Here is a 17,093-nt window from a genome sequence, read left to right as displayed (position 1 = left end):
CAGAGTTGATAATAATAGAATAATGATAATAAATTTTATTTCATTCAATCTAAAATAATAAGAAATTTTTATCAAATAATTTGATAAAAAATGGATGTAATGTTACTTTCAATCAAAAAAATAATTTTCAAAATCGTGCGAGAAATTATGGAATTATGAAGTAACAAACGTTTAAAAAAAACATACAACTGAAATCGATAACCTCCTTTTGAAGTCTTGAACTCGGTTAAAAAGGGAATTGAATTTGTTTAAACATTTCAAGGAAATTATGATATTGGACCTAAAAAGCTGTATACTGACCCCCTCCTGCAGCTGTTTCTTGATGCGCTTCTCCTGCTTGTTCTTGCCGGGCCCCTTGCCGTGGAACTTGTGCGAGAGGTAGCGGAATGCCTCTTTGGGCGCCAGCGGGCGGCCGTCGTCGTCGGCGTACTCCAGCTTGATGCGCGGCCGGAACGACGACTTCTCGCGGAACTCCGTCAGCGGCCCGCCGCCGCCGCCGCCGCGCTCGCGCCGCCCGTGCTTATCGTCGTCGCTGCACACAAATTATTGATAAATAACTCTTTCTACCGTAGATGTTATTGATAAAAGAGGGCTTGTTCGATTATCTTATTCCATGATTTTAGTATTTCAGGTTTTTGCTAATCTTTTTACGAAGATGGCCAAATTATCATCGGGTTTTTCTCATCTCTTATTACTGGTAGCATCTGAAAATTCTTATGACCATCGGGTAAAAGATAGGATATAAGAGCCAAGTTTTAAGCCACGTCTTATTTATGTACAGTACTGGACATATTAAATCATACACTTCTCAAATATAAGCAAAACCGCGTAAAACTAATTAGTTTACAACATATCGAAACTTTTTTACTTGTGAAAAGATTATTTAGTTTTCAGTCTTTTAAACTTACGAAATGTAAATAATGACGTTCTAATTAATTTATCAAAAAACGATCGTATTTTCAAGCGTTTGTCAATTGGTTTGGACAATATAAATAATACGTCCAGATTCCTATCGGCTTATTCTAAAATAGAAGCTAGTGATATCAATATTATCGTCACAAAAATTATACTCGGAGCTAGGACATATTCACTGAGTGATAGAAGTATAAATAAAATAAATATTTTATTACAACGCAAGTTTTACCACTTAAAATATGGCAGGAAAGCAAATTTCAGTTGATGTTCGAAATCTCATCATTCGCGATAGAAAAAAAGGAGTCTTTTAGAAAAATTGCTAATAAATACGAAGTATTGATTGGAGCAGTACAACACATTTGAAAAAAATTTGAAACAATCGGAATCGTAACAAAATTGTCTGTAAATGGTCGGAAACGGTTGACTACTCCATGTGATGACATGACGATAATAAGATTGGCCAAGCAAAACCCAAAGCTGTGAAGAAATATTAAAGAAACAACTGGTCTGACCATCAGTACTCTTACTATTCGCACCCTGTTGAAAGATTCGGGTCTAAAAAGTTGTTTGGCATCAAAGCGGCCCCACATTAGTAAGAATAATAAAAAAAAGCGGCCAAGTGCGAGTCGGACTCGCGCATGAAGGGTTCCGTACAATTTAAGACGTATTAAAAAAAAATCTTCTTATTAGATCTTGTTCAACATTTTCCCACTTTGGAAGTGTCTCTCGCGCAAACTATTCAGTTTAGAAAAAAATGATATTAGGAACCTAAATATCATTTTTGAAGACCTATTCATAGATACCCCACACGTATATGTTTAATGAAAAAATTTTTTTTTAAATTTTATGACGTATTAAAAAAAAAACTACTTACTAGATCTCGTTCAAACCAATTTTCGGTGGAAGTTTGCATGGTAATGTATATTATATATTTTTTTTTAGATTTTTCATTCTGTTATTTTAGAAGTTACAGGGGGGGGGACACACTTTTTTTCACTTTGGAAGGTTCTCTCGCGCAAATTATTCAGTTTAGAAAAAAATGATATTAGAAACCTTAATATCATTTTTGAAGACCTATCCATAGATACCCCACACGTATGGGTATGATGAAATATATATTTTTTTTTCATTTCATGACGTATTAAAAAAAAACTACTTACTAGATCTCGTTCAAACCAATTTTCGGTGGAAGTTTACATGGCAATGTATATCATATATTTTTTTTAGATTTTTCATTCTGTTATTTTAGAAGTTACAGGGGGGGGGACACACTTTTTTTCACTTTGGAAGGTTCTCTCGCGCAAACTATTTAGTTTAGAAAAAAATGATATTAGAAACCTTAATATCATTTTTGAAGACCTATCCATAGATACCCCACACGTATGGGTATGATGAAAAAAAATTTTTTTTTAAATTTCATGACGTATTAAAAAAAAACTACTTACTAGATCTCGTTCAAACCAATTTTCGGTGGAAGTTTACATGGCAATGTATATCATATATTTTTTTTAGATTTTTCATTCTGTTATTTTAGAAGTTACGGGGGGGGGGGGGGGACACACATTTTACCACTTTGGAAGTGTCTCTCGCGCAAACTATTCATTTTAGAAAAAAATGATATTAGAAACCTCAATATCATTTTTGAAGACCTATCCATAGATACCCCACACGTATGGGTTTGATGAAAAAAGATTTTTTGAGTTTCAGTTCTAAGTATGGGGAACCCCCAAAATTTATTGTTTTTTTTCTATTTTTGTGTGAAAATCTTAATGCGGTTCGTAGAATACATCCACTTACTAAGTTTGAACAGTACAGCTCTTATAGTTTCGGAAAAAAGTGGCTGTGACAGAATCGGACAGACAGACGGACCTGACGAATCTATAAGGGTTCCGTTTTTTGCCATTTGGCTACGGAACCCTAAAAAAGGCTTATATTTGCAAATATTGGAAACAAGTATTATGGTCTGATGAGAGCAAGTTTGAGTTATTCGGACAGAAACGGCGGTCAGAGTATGGCGAAAAACTGGCGATGCTCTCAAGGAACTAAACATTCAAAAGACAGTGAAACACGGAGGATGTAACGTTATGGTGTGGGGGTGTTTTGCTTGGTCTGGTGTGGGAAATTTAGTCAGAAGAGAATCTCTCTTAAAAACAGGTTTAGAACAGGCAAGTACACCTTTTAACAAGACAACGATCCAAAGCATAAGGCTAAGAGAACCATTACTTTTTCCAGATTCAACTGAATAACATTGCTTGAATGGCCGGCTCAATCTACTGACATGAACCCAATAGAAAATCTTTGGGGCTACTTGGACGGAAAAATAAAGAATCTAATGTAACCAATAAAGCGTCGTATTTTGCAGCTCTTCAGGATGCATAGAATCATATTGATTCTGAATACCTTCAAACATTAGTGAAGAATATGCCTCGCCGCCTGGAAGCGGCAATTAAAGCCAAAGGAGGCCACACCAAGTATTAAGAGGCGTAAATTTGATATTTATTGTTCTGATGTAGCCCACAAGATCGCATGTCCAGTACTGTTGGTGCTCGTGCCAGTGGTAACTGTGGCAGTTCCCAGTAGGAACAGATGAGAACAAAAACGAAGCATATTCGTGCGTCAAGAAGTGAATACAAGTTACCCCGTGGTCTTGTCCTCGATGGAGTAGTGGCGCGCCTGGAGCAGGTGCGCGAGCGCGGAGCGCGGCGCGGGCGCGGGCCCGGCGCGCTCCAGGTAGCCCTTGCTGAGCGCCAGCTGCAGCGCGCCCGCCACGCCGTGGCCCAGCGCCGGCTCGGCGGCCAGCGCCGCGCTGCCCGCCAGCAGGTCGGCCGGCGCCTCCTCCGCCAGGTCCACGCGGCTCCACGCGCCCGCCGCGCCCGCCCGCTCCGGCTCCGCCTCCGCCTGCTCCAGCTCGAAGTCCTGCGTGTCCAGTACAGATCACTGACTAACTACTATACATATAAATCGTTACAGATCTTAAAACAATTAAACGAGAGACAAAACCATTGTCGCTCAAACATAAGGATCCCTACAGAATTTTGTATCAAATAATAAAAAGAATCGCTTCTCAAGGACACTATTCTCCTATTCTTGTAATTAAAATTATTTCCACAAAGTGTTTCGCCAATAATTTTCGTGTACCATAATCTCCTGCGTGTGGTCGCGGTTGCCGGCCTGGCCGTAGGTGGGGATGTCTCCGAGCGTGCGGCAGAACTCTGCGCAGGCGTCCAGCACCATGACCCCGTCGGCCGGCTCCTCGCCTACGGGCTCCTCTTTCACTTTTTCCAGGATTTCCTCCACCTTGGGAAAATCACATATAATTTTAGAACACATGCGGAAAAAGAGTGAGTATTCTCGTCTGCTGAGCAGGATGAACAACAAGACTGCCAAAAAATTCGGTCGCTACTCGCTGAGCAGCTTAATTCTCTTATTTCCACTAGGTACATGGACAGACGATCCCTGCAACTGAAACTCAAGTTTCACATCTTCCTCCTCAATCTCAAGCAAAAACTCGGAAGACCCCCCCTTACGGTCAACCATTTCTGAGTATCTGTGCTATTATAACTCACCTTAGGCACGATGGGCTTGTGTGCGCCCTGCCGCAGGCGGCGCGCTCGGGCTAACGCCGTTTGTAACTCGGAATCCACTTCCACCTCTTCCTCGTCGATCACCAGTGAACTCTTCAGCTGCTCCACCTTTACTTCTGCAAGGATACATTTAACACACTTGCTCGTTACATGAAACTTATTGAATCGCTTTTAGGCTCATAACCCTAGATGATATGTATGGAGACGGAGCCTTATTAAATTGGTCGAGAAGATTTTACAACATGGACTTGGGGGCGCGGCGCCGGCCGGGCCGCCAGCGGCTGGATTGAAATTTTAGACTTTTACTGTTTTAACAATAAAAATTTAGTTCATATGAAAGTTTCGTTCTTTTCCTCACAAATGTGTTGAAAACATCGTATGAAACACGTGTGCATTGGTCATTACACACATCGGCTTTCTTATTGTGTGGTGGCCAACGTAGCACGCTTGTTACACAATAATAAAAATAAAATAAAATAACTGTAACCAATACGATGAATCAAGGTTATTTATGCGGTTAAAAACTAAAAAAAATCTTTACTGAATATATCACCTGCAAACAAAGGTTTTGTTTAAGAGGAATTCCTAGTTGCGATTTTTCCATACAAACGCTCTCGACTGATTCCTCCCTGGATTTTTAACCTAGAGCAGTGATTTTTTCAAATAAGATCAATATCATCAATATCTGTGCCGCTATGTTTTGCTTTTTTGGATTATTTTATTTTGAAGAAAGATACAGCGCCTCGAAAATCGCAAAAACGGCTCAATTGAATTGGCTGTAAAAAAGGCACAGTATACAAATATGACAAAAAATATCTAAAAAATCAAAACATAGCGGCATAGATTATTTCTTCCTCTTGCAATTTCCAAAATTTCATAATGATTAGTTGCGTTTTGGAGGAGGAAACAGTCGAGAGCGAAACCTCGATTTTTGAGTTTTTTGCGAGTGAATTTCGGTCCGAGCTGCAGTTGTCCTTATCGCACGAATTGGAGGCGGAGACAGTTTCTAAATATACGTACACAGAAGGAATAGTGATGGGCATAAAATCCTTATTAGGGATTGCGGAACCGGTACTGTTTTAAAGAACCGGGATTTCCCGGTACTTTCGGAAACTGGTCTAATTATTTCATTATTTTAAATAAAACGACAGCATTTTGCGATTTGACCACCTTTCGTATTATAATTCAATAATCACAGTTTCTTTTATTACGTAGTAGGCAATTTTTTTTAGAAATATAGTATTTTACATTGCTCACACTTGTGCGTCACAAGTTAAAGATAACTACTTTGATGTTTTCCACTAGATAGCAAATTTAATGAAATTACATTGACGAGGGGATTTATATATAAGTATCGCAGTCGTATTGTATAATCCGCCGTATTACATTACGGCTAGCCGATATCAAAATAAGGGCCATTTGGGTAAATACCGGATGCGGGTGAAGAACGTAGGACATTCATTTTCCCTCCTAATTTGGCTTTATTTTTTAATGTTGGTAACATTGTGTAAGACGCCATTTCATTGCGCCTCGACTGTCAGTGTCCCCGCGTCGCTCAGGGAGTCGGGCTTGTGCTATGTGCAATCACAGAGAGCAAGGTAAATTTCGCGAATTCTTCCTTCTATCCGATCTTCGCTCTGTAATTTATTTTGAGTATTGTGATGAAACTGTGTTTGTTTTTGTAATTGTGTTAACAGACCTAGCACTGCTGTAGACCGATATCCGATCTTGACCCTTCCAGGTAAAGATCGGACCAGAAACAATCAGATCGTTACCTATTTAAAAAACAGCAGTGATTATCAAACTTTAAATTTTCTTCAATTTACCTACTGACCTTAATTATCACATTTATTGTTTCCTTGATCACACTTTCCTACCATTATTTTTATCCAGTACCACTACCAGCGCGACGGTTACTGACAATGTATTTTTTTTAATTTCCGCAACCCAAAGGTTGCCTTTTAGCGATAAGACCGAATGTTGTTTACCTGTGCTTATGTGTTTTAAACAGAGATGGGCAAATCGTAATCGATTCCTGATTCCACGATTACTTGATTTTACTTTGTAATCTACTACTAGGTGTCAGATTACTTGTAATGTAATCAAGTGAAACGGTAAATTACCATTACATATTATGGAATCAGTAATCATCTATACAAATATTACCATTACTAATAATTGGGAATCATTGTCGATTGCAAATTACTGGAATTGTTGACTTGATTACTTCCAGATTACTTCTATATGTTAAGTGTCTTTTAAACGAAGTTTTCTCAAACATACAATTAAATATCGTGTTGACTGATTCGCATACGTGGCATCCGAATTTAGGGTCAATTTTAAGATCCAAGATGGCAGCAAATTTTTTTGCAATATTCTTTATTATACTCGTTTTCGACTAATTCGTATACAAAATGGATAGGTAATATAGGTATATTTTATGCAATTCCGTCCGTGCATTCTGAACTCATAATATGAATTATGATTCACAATGTGTAAGGCCGACCTAAGGGTTCCTGGTTGACTTGCGTGACCCTAAAAACGTGCCGCCATCTTAGATTTCAAAATGGACCCTAAATTCGGACTCTACTTAAGTATGCGAATTTTTGAGAAAACACTATACAAATCTCGGCGAGAAAAAAAGGATTGCTCAAAGAAACTCAAGATATTCCTGATTCCACATCCATCACACAACATGTATGAAATAAAAATAGTTTCTTCAATCATAAATATTAGTTTTATTTATTGTACTCAACTAAATAAAATTAAAATAAACTTGTCGCTATTACTTAAGCTTTAAATTAAATATGCGTAATTAAAATTAAGTACGGCTTTAAAATTTATCGTTTAACCCTTTAGTGGGTAACGGCAACGGTAACGCCTTGACTGTACTTGCAGTCGAGTTCATAAATATATGAGCATTTTCCATAAAAAAAAGGTTTTCCTAAAGTATAATTATGAATGATGAACTTTCCCATGTACATTTATTTGTGAAGCCCTGGCAATACTCATATATTTATGAACTCGACTGTACAATATCTTTCATTACAAAAGAGTGAGGTGGGTCCAGACACAATTGACAATATGAATTATCGGTCAGGTACAAAGCTAAGTGAATTATTTCTTAGATTTAAGAATGTTTTTCATTATTCAAGTTGGCTTTTAATATAACTCGTCGCTCAAAGTTCTCGTCTGTTAATCGGTTGCTTTTTGGAGTATTTGTCATAGTCGCATAAGAGAACAGTCGTTCTACGGGAGCTGAAGAGGTCAGAGGTGTATTATACTTCAGAAAAACTTTTTTTATCTCAGGATATTTGTTCAGGATATCTAATGACCGTGATGTATCTGATAGATATCCTAATATACAATATTCTGCTCTGATTGAGTGTCCGCCGCTGCCGCCGCTAGTGTTGCTGTCACTATTTGAATTACTGAAATCGTAAAACGCGTCATCAAAGTCATGTGTATGTTGAAATATCTCAGGCTCGATATTTGAATGATGTTGAGATTCCTCCGATACAGCCGTCAAAAACATATTTTTTAACCTAGCGTGATGTTCGGAATCCACGCATTGGTACCATGAGTTCTTGAACCTGGGATAGCTGTGAGCGGCGATAATTGCTTTTTCTGCTGCAGGTCCTGTAAGTTTCAATAAATCGTCGAAACGACTCTGCACTTGTTTTAATAATTGAACCGCAATTGGTTTACAATATTGATAATTGTTTTGCTGTAGGGCATGTACTTTTTTTTTAAGCATCAGTAGTGTTGGTAGCAATAAACCGTAATAGGTATTATTTTCTCCTTGAAGAATATCCAGTACTGCTGCTACGGGTTTCAAACAAGACAGATATTCTTCTATATAATTGAAATCTGTATTACGCAGCGGATTTTCCAAACCGAGCCCTTCATGTAGAACACTGTTTTTTTCTTTAATCGATAAAATTTGCTTTAGGGCATCATACATACTGTTCCAACGAGTTTCGCCTGGTCGACTAAGATTATGTCCCAATATATTTTGGATGATTTCAGAGCTTTTGGGACGATTCGCCATTTTCCAAAGACGATTACATTTATCTATTACACTCTTATGAATGTTGGACAGAGCAGTGTCAGTGGTAAGTAAATGTTTTAAATCTGTTGTGGCTATCAGATTCAAAGTATGGGAACAGCATCGCATATGATACGGTAGCAGTGCATGATCATTTAAAAAGTCAATACAACCTTTATTTGAATCTGAAATCATCAAGGGCTCTTCTTCGATATCATCATTAGAGACATTAGAAACGGTCTCACAATTGTCATTTGTTTCTATGCTACCTGGGTGAACTCCGAATTCTTTAAAAGCCTTAACAAAATTGCTACCATTATCTGTAGTAATAGCAACAATCTTAGGCAAATCTAAGTCAAATTCATGTAAAATGTCTCTTAGTAGATTAGTTATGCGTTCATAATTATGCACTCCCGGGAATCTCCGACATGCCAATGCCCTCGATGATCTTAGAAAAGTATCAGGATCGATCCAATGTGCCGTCAGGCCTAAAAAACTTCTTTTCCGGCTGGACCAGATATCTGCAGTTGCACAGATAAAATTTACCCTGCTCATTAAATCTTTAATTACTTTAACTTGATCATCATAATGTTGATTTATACGACGGGTCAAAGTTGTACGACTCATAATAGTCAATCCCAAACTGTCGACATGCAGTCTCTTTAAGATTCGAATGAAATGTGGATCTTCTACACAACTGAGTGGTATCATCGAATGTAAAAAAAATTTTACTACGTCGCTATCAAACTCTTCTTGAGAGTAAGAGCTGCTAGTTTTAAGCACTTGACGATTTTGAACTGATGTTGATTGCGGCTTTTTTCTTTTCTTCTGTATGCAATATGATTTGTATTCTTCAACACAGTCAGGTCCATGTTTTCTCTTCAGGTGTTTAATGAAGTTGGAAGAGCATTTTTTATAGCCTTTTACTTCAACGTTTAATGGTAAACATTTCACGCACGCTGCCACAGTGGACGAATTTGTTGTTTTAGACGTAATTTTGGAAAAAAACGTACCATCAAATAAAATTTCAGATTCGGAACTTGAGGCTGATGTTTCTTCGCCGACAGCTGGTGAATCCAAATCCATAGTGGAGTTATGGGATGGATTTATAAATTGGACTATTGGATTGTAAACCCGCTGAAGTGTAGTTACATTTGTCAAGTTCAATTGACATTGTCAGTGAGGCATATTATAATATTTTAGTAGGACCTCTTCAACGTTATCTAAATAGGTCTGATAACACAATTATAGCGGCAGAGACGATTCAAAAACATTATGCACTACATCTGTACTCTGTACACTTCCTTGGGAATTATAATCTGGTATCTGAAGTGTTTATTTAACACGTTCACTGCGGGAAAATCTTCAAGTTCGAGTACAGGTACAGGTGTAATGAATTATACTTACTTTACTATCGTATATTGATGAAAATTAATAAAATTTACCCTATCTATTTTAATTTGCTTTAGGACTCTCCCTGAAATAGTTGACAAGGCACGAATAATTTCCATAAAATACGACGGGAAAACATTATTTACTAAAATCGTCTGCATATTTTTCAATTTTATTTACAGCCTCAAACCAAAATGTTTCAAATACTTGTGGAGGTATCTTCAATAGTTGTTTTCTTAAATGTGATGGCTGTGTAACACATGTGCAATTATCATCTCTTAGGTCTTTATTGTAACGAAGGCCCTTTTCTTGGTGTTTTCGAAATACCTCCATTACTTCTTCCCAACAATCTTCAAAATCTAAAAAGTGTTTTCGTTTGAACATCACCTTCAGGCACCTCTCACGAAAATTTAGCAGACAGCAGCATAAATTGGGCTCTGTAAAATAAACAGGTACCTAACATAAATAAACATGACCTTTTTATGGTTTTAAAAATAATAACTATTATTTGTTTTATATCTTACCGTAATTGGCATTTCCTTGACGAATTTTGGTTATTTCTAATTTTGCCTGAAGTTCCATTTTAAAACATCGAAATTCCTCCACATCAATCATGCATGTCATTGTGTTATAAATATTAACCCAATTTTTAAGATTCAACACCAAAATTTAATGTGAAAGTGAAATGCTAGAATGACATGTAGACCAAAAACAATTTTAGTGACATTAACAAAATTATAAAATAAGGTTTGCCAATTAAGTAATAAGCCTGGAATTGAAGTAAAGTAATTCAGATTACTTAAGTACTTGATTACCGAGGAATCAATATTACAGTAGTGGATTACAATACCGATTCCAAAGGAATGGATGACAGACGTAATCAAAGTACAGTATTACATTAATTTTGATTACCCAAATAATCGATTAATGAGGAATCATGATTACTGGAATGTAATCGTGTAATTAATTCCAAAAGGAATCGATTACGTCCAACTCTGGTTTTAAATTTTCTTTTGTATTGTTTTCTTTTATTGAGGTGTGCAATAAAGAGTATTTATATTGTATAGGGATGATGATACATGTTGAAATTTATAACAAAATCGAGTAAAATAAATGAGCAATTTTTCGCAATAAAGTACCTACACATACGGATGCATATGTAGATGTGCACGCATACATACATTGCTAGTTTCGGATACAAAATAGAGATAGGGCTTCGAAATTAGTTTCCTTAAAATGCTTCAAGAGGGCTCTCTTTTCCTATATATTTACTTTACTCTTTACATACGATCCTTACATTTTAACAAAAAAAAAAAAGATTGTATAGCAACTATATATATACATAATTGCAAAATTAAACCAACAAAATCGCAATTTTAATTATTTTCCATACTTCAAGATGGGCTCTCAGTGACCTTGACCTTTTTAAAGAACTACTTAGTCTTTTTGATTTCTAAGTTTGATTCTTATTTTTTTGGCGACCTTCATTAAAAATGACTGGGCACAATTATTTTTTATTTTGATTTTTGTCCCTCCTACTTAAGTACTTAATATCTTCCAGTACATTCCATTCAATAAACAATACATTTATATTTTCCCTAAACCTGTACAGTTCACAAAATCTTAAATTGTCAAAACTTCGCAACGTATCTATTATTTTAGTGGTTTTTTTTTATTACTTCGGGTAAACCTTACAATAAGAGGTTTCTTAGCACATTGTTTACTTATCAAATTGCCTTATGACATAGGTATCAAGTTTGAGAGCCACAATTTTATAAATTTTTGTATCAGGGTTAAGATCGGATACAAAAGGGTAGACACCGGACCTATTTCTTTGTGATACCTTATTCTCTTTCCATTAGAAGCAACTTTTTTTCACCATCCTATGTTCTCTTGATGGCAAAACACTCATTACCCTAAAAAAAGTATGTCTCATCTTTACACAGGTACAAAACTAAAACCGTTCTATATTGAAGATTACCAAAATTCAGGCCGAATCTACGGTTATTATTTAACGATTCGCTACGTACTTCAAGAATCTGTCACGTGTTGAGATCTCGAAAAAACATTTTTTCACGAGTTCTCTCAATTGGTCCCAAAATTGTCCGGCATTATCCCAACATACTTTACCCAGATTGTCATTGCGATACGTTCTTCAATAAGGCGGCCCAAGTTTAGCCCCATCGTACTACAAGTTAAATAGATTGTAGTTTAACCATAGGTATATTTATACCTACTTACAAAATTTCACAACACACCATGATCACTCCCAACTTACTGATACGGATAGGTACAGTCAAGTGTAAAAATATGGGTGTACACATCTTACTCAAAAATATGTCCCATAGCATCTTATTCCAGTGTAATAAGAGCGTAGTACCATATTTATGAGACGATTCTTTCGATACATATTTTTGCACTTGACTGTACGACGACAACCGAAGCTGAGACATCATTCTTTTTTGCAGTTTTTACCTATATGGTAATTAATATCAATCAATCAATCAATCATTTATTATTTCGTCATCATAGGTGTAAAATACATTTAGTACAGGTGATAGGGTGTTTGGTCAAGGGCGTCGCCAAGGGGGGGCAGGGAGGGGCAGCTGCCCCCCCCTAGAGATTCTAAAAAAGTTGCCAAATATAATACAACCAAAGTCCTAAGTCTTTGAGTTGATTTGCTTGAAGTTCAAGCCTTGAACAATCATTCCCGTACGTCGAAACTCGAATGAATTCACCAATTCCACTCCTAATATTCCCAACGCTCGACTACGCTCCGCCTGGTCTACTCTATCGTTGAAGCGGAGAGGGGGAGGGGGGAAGCAACATGTAACCGCGCGGCGCCCGCGCCCCCCCGCACAGCCGCCTTTGTTTTAGCGTCTATCTCAGCGTTGCCAGATGGTCACAAAAGTCACATTTTTGTGACTTTTCGCCTTCTTGTGTGACATGTGCGTGACTTACGATTTTGAGGCAATTTTTGTGACTTTTTAAGCTAGCCGATTTTTGGATAAGTTTAGTTTTGCAATTCGTATTAATATTTAAGATCGCACCCAAGTTTACTAGCCCTTGAACCCGTGTCCAGACAAGACAATTTTTCGCCAATCTGATGAAATTGTCCGATCTAATCAGGGCTATAACCGCGAAAATCGAAGTTCGTTAATTGCAGCCATTTTTCTCTGTCACTCTAATTAAGTCTTAATGATTTTGGTTGTCGCGGCAGGCCCCAGGCCGTGCGGACGCAAATGCCAATTTGGCTGCCAAATTCAACCACTGATTATTACCGATAAAATGGAGGTCTGGACGCAAGAATACAAATTGGTGACGCTTGTTTTTGAGTATTTTTGAAGTGAAAACTTCTTTAGCGGCGCTGGGCACTTTTTGTGATGGGGAAAAAAATGTTAAACTCGCGACAGGTGACGTGACCGACAGATTCGTCAGATTGAAAATTCGTAAGACGGACACGTGACCTGATCGAAAAACTGTTACAATGTCATTGAAGCCAGTAGACCGCCGGCGCAACTTAAATATTAACGTTGTGTATTTTTAAGTTAAATAACTGTAATAGTTCTGAAGTGTTAAATTTTTAATGTAATATAAATTGTCATGTTTGTGTACGACAGCGCAATAAATGAATATTGTTTTTTACCACATAAATGATTGTACTTTTATACTGATAATTAAAGCAATTCGTGCAAAATTATTCCCTAACCATTCCAAAATATCAAAAATGCGCAACGTTATTATTCAAGTTTTCACTTCTGCCGGCACTTCCGGAGTACCCGTTGTTTTTTTTATTTTACAACGCTCAAATCTTCCTCGCATTGTCCCGGCATTTTGCCACGGCTCATGGGAGCCCGCTTGGTGAGCTGGGGACAACTAATCTCAAGATTTGGCGTAGGCACTAGTTTTTACGAAAGCGACTGCCATCTGAGCTTTCAACCCAGAGGGTAAACTAGGCCTTGGTAGAATTAGTCTGGTTTCCTCACGATGTTTTCCGTCACCGAAAAGCGACTGGTAAATATTAAATGATATTTCGTACATAAGTTCCGAAAAACTCATTGGTACGAGCCGGGGTTTGAACCCGCGACCTCCGGATTGCAAGTCGCACGCTCGTACCGCTAGGCCACCAGCGCTTTTTAGGGTTCCGTAGCCAAATGGCAAAAACGTCATAAAATTTAAACAAAACAAACATGGGGGGGGGGGATATCTATGGATAGGTCTTCAAAAATGATATTGAAGTTAATAATTTCTCATTCATAGAGAATGAGAAAAGTATGAATTGTGGTAGGTAAAGTCAACTTGCCCCCCCCTGCGCCATCGGCTGGCGACGCCCTTGTGTTTGGTATTAGGGTGTAATAGATACAGTATAATATAAAAATGAAAAACAATATTACGTGGTAACAACAAAAACAACTTGCGTCGGGCAGCGCAGAATAAATTCCGTCTGGCTCGCGGGCGATGTCGACGGAACGGCGCGCAATGAGCGAGCGCACGAGTCTCGCGTCTGTGTGCGCGCACTCACACTTAGATAGCTCTGGCTCCCGCCCACCGCAACGCGACAGAAACATAGCTTCAAAAATTCGAGATTTGAAAAGTTGCTCAGCTAGGAATTGCTCTTAATACAAATTAGCATAAGTTGAATGACAGCATTTAGAAAGCTTTCAATATACCTATTAAAAGCACTTCAACCTATTAACCTTTTTGACGCCGTGTCAAACACAAAAGCTGTCACTCGGACGCCACGTCACTGAAATGCCAAAACTGAAATTAAACTTTATGCATATGCACGTAAGTCTATGTTGTTGCCTGTGACCTTCGGCGTTAGACCCCGGTGCGGATATATCTACCACTGGCGTCAAAAAGGTTAATGATTTTAAAATAACCTTTATACTACATCAGTAGTAAGTAACTAAATCGATGTTTAGCAGACATTCACCAAGATGACAATGCGCTTACCGCTGCATTTACCGCGTAAAACAATGTAGTGTCATTAGATTATCTGATGCAAAATGGGTGTGCGTCAAACACCTGCGCCTGCGACTTCGTCTGCTTGGAATGATGAGATTGATTTCAGATTTCATATTTATGATAATATGTTTTTGGCAAAAATATCACATTTGGCACAAGCTTTTATCGCTGACTGTACTTTTCTTTCCGTAGGCAACTAATAGTTGTCGAGACAATTCTAAAAACCCCAAACACAACTAGGTTGCATTGTTTTATCAAAGAGTTCCCATGGCCACTTCCTGTCTCCATCATGAGATCAAGTCCATGTTATAATATTGCATTGTCATCCGATGTACACATGTATGCAAAATTTCAGCTCAATCGGAAAGTGGGTCAAATTTAGCTTCTAAGATTTGACCCACACTAACATACATGCATACTAACAGGGCAAGTTGAATAAAATCTTATAAACACTATCCAAATCTGTTTTTCCTGGAGCCTTAAACTATCTGCATACTAAATTTCATCTAAATCGACCGATTTAGTAGAGTTATCATAAATAGCTGACCAGCTATTTATGCGTGAAAAGGTAACAGATTTAATTAGCAATCTTGAGGATTTTCTCTAGGGACTTCAGCGATTAGAATCCTGAATTTTTGACTAGAAAAAAAATACGAACATAAGTCTAAAGGACACTTTAAAAATTTGTTACAATTTATTTATTTATTTTACAGTACATATGGTGCTACTTTACCGCACTAGTGCGAAAATTAGCACATTACGTTACTATGTCGAACATTTAAAGGGCCATATGTACTGTAAAACGTTGTACAATACATGTGCGAATAGGTAATTCGCAACTCGTGTCGATTTAAAACACTCCCTTCGGTCGTGTTTTAATTTATCGCCGCTCGTTTACGTGTATAATGTACTATTACGTGGAGAACCAACAGCTATAACTACAATGTTAATAACAACATAAATAGTGACACAGCCAATTATAGGATCTCACATATAGCAACATCTTAATAATTGACATTAAGAGGCCTTATTCCTACAGACGAGCGTATTTTGTAAAATGCTTCCTTTTTCATTCAAGATTACGACGTAACTATTAGTATTTATTCAAAAACTGATAACGTACTTAAATAATCGTTTCCTAAACTAGGGGCTCCAACAGTTCAAATTTTCATTTTCTCTTTTAAACCTCTTTTTTAATGAGGTTTTTTTGGAGTCTTTTCCAAATTTTGCAGTGAGATGTGGCGTTTCGGTTCTCAATTTTGCTATAAACAAGAATCATTTGGTACATGAATGACTACAATTTGATTCAACATATCTCGTACGAGGGGCTGGAATGATTAACAATCGAAGATTCATTTGAAAAAACTGATAAAATACCTTCCGAGTTTTCTTCATTTTTTTGGCGAAAACAGGGTTTTATTATATTTTATTTCCGCAAATTGTACGCATATTTTGCTTTAAAAATAATATTATAGCAAACTGTAACTTTATGTTAACCTATAAAAAAAAAATCGTAACTATGGGACCTACATTGCCGTAAATTTATATTTTTTAAAACACGTATAAATCACGCAGCAGCGACGCCCCGCTCTCAGTCCGCGCGGAGCGCGCTTAGAGGACGGACCTGTGCTCGATTGTCAGGCATTCGTTGCGATCGTAATCAGCTACGGAGTTCCGAGAAGTGCTATATACTGCGATTAGAAAATCTTAATAAAAGTTCATTTTTTACAGTATGCCTAACAGGACTCGCTTATTGATGGATTTTCAGTGTTACTTTTTTTTTAATACTAAGTCGGTGGCAAACAAGCATACGGCCCGCATATGTACGCCTGCAACTCCAGAGGAGTTACATGCGCGTTGCCGACCCTAACCCCCCTCCCGCCCCTCGTTGAGCTCTGGCAACCTTACTCACCGGCAGGAACACAACACTATGAGTAAGGTCTAGTGTTATTTGGCTGCGATTTTCTGAAAAACGCATTTTCACTTGAAATTACGTTAGGGTTTGCATTATTATTTTTGACCCGGATGAAGTCCAAGTTCTCATGATGGAGTCAGGAGTTGGTCACCAGAACTCCTAATCTACTAATTATAATCCCATCGTGTTTGGGCTCAAAAGATTTGCCCTGACGAACACCATCGATCTAGATGAGGTCCAGGGTCCTCATGATGGAGTCAGGAGTTGGTCA

The 17,093-nt window shown here is 37.6% G+C and overlaps 2 protein-coding genes across 2 annotated transcripts in view; both read right to left on the bottom strand.

Annotated features, from left to right (window-relative positions):
• Positions 1 to 17,093, bottom strand: part of LOC133534819 (U4/U6.U5 tri-snRNP-associated protein 1) — a 36,706-nt gene that overhangs the window by 1,121 nt on the left and 18,492 nt on the right. The window contains exons 12-15 of the mRNA XM_061874106.1: positions 4,482 to 4,615; positions 4,054 to 4,212; positions 3,554 to 3,831; positions 301 to 532 (exon numbers count right to left, since the gene is read on the bottom strand). Coding sequence (XP_061730090.1) covers positions 301 to 532; positions 3,554 to 3,831; positions 4,054 to 4,212; positions 4,482 to 4,615 — 803 coding nt within the window. The remainder of the gene's footprint in view (positions 1 to 300; positions 533 to 3,553; positions 3,832 to 4,053; positions 4,213 to 4,481; positions 4,616 to 17,093) is intronic.
• LOC133534820 (uncharacterized) lies at positions 7,214 to 10,938 on the bottom strand. The gene is made up of 2 exons (XM_061874107.1): positions 10,464 to 10,938; positions 7,214 to 10,376 (listed from the first exon to the last, which is right to left on the bottom strand). Exon 2 carries the CDS (start codon positions 9,631 to 9,633, stop codon positions 7,630 to 7,632), a length of 2,004 nt encoding a protein of 667 aa, XP_061730091.1. The 5' UTR covers positions 9,634 to 10,376; positions 10,464 to 10,938; the 3' UTR covers positions 7,214 to 7,629.

This window comes from Cydia pomonella, chromosome 2, assembly GCF_033807575.1.
Source record: "Cydia pomonella isolate Wapato2018A chromosome 2, ilCydPomo1, whole genome shotgun sequence".
Taxonomy (NCBI): Eukaryota; Metazoa; Arthropoda; class Insecta; order Lepidoptera; family Tortricidae; genus Cydia; species Cydia pomonella.
This window is presented reverse-complemented; position numbering and strand designations above follow the sequence as displayed.

What these genes read in the sequence shown, in the direction of transcription:
- LOC133534820 (XM_061874107.1), bottom strand. Translation starts at nt 9,633, where the DNA reads ATGGATTTGGATTCACCAGCTGTCGGCGAAGAAACATCAGCCTCAAGT.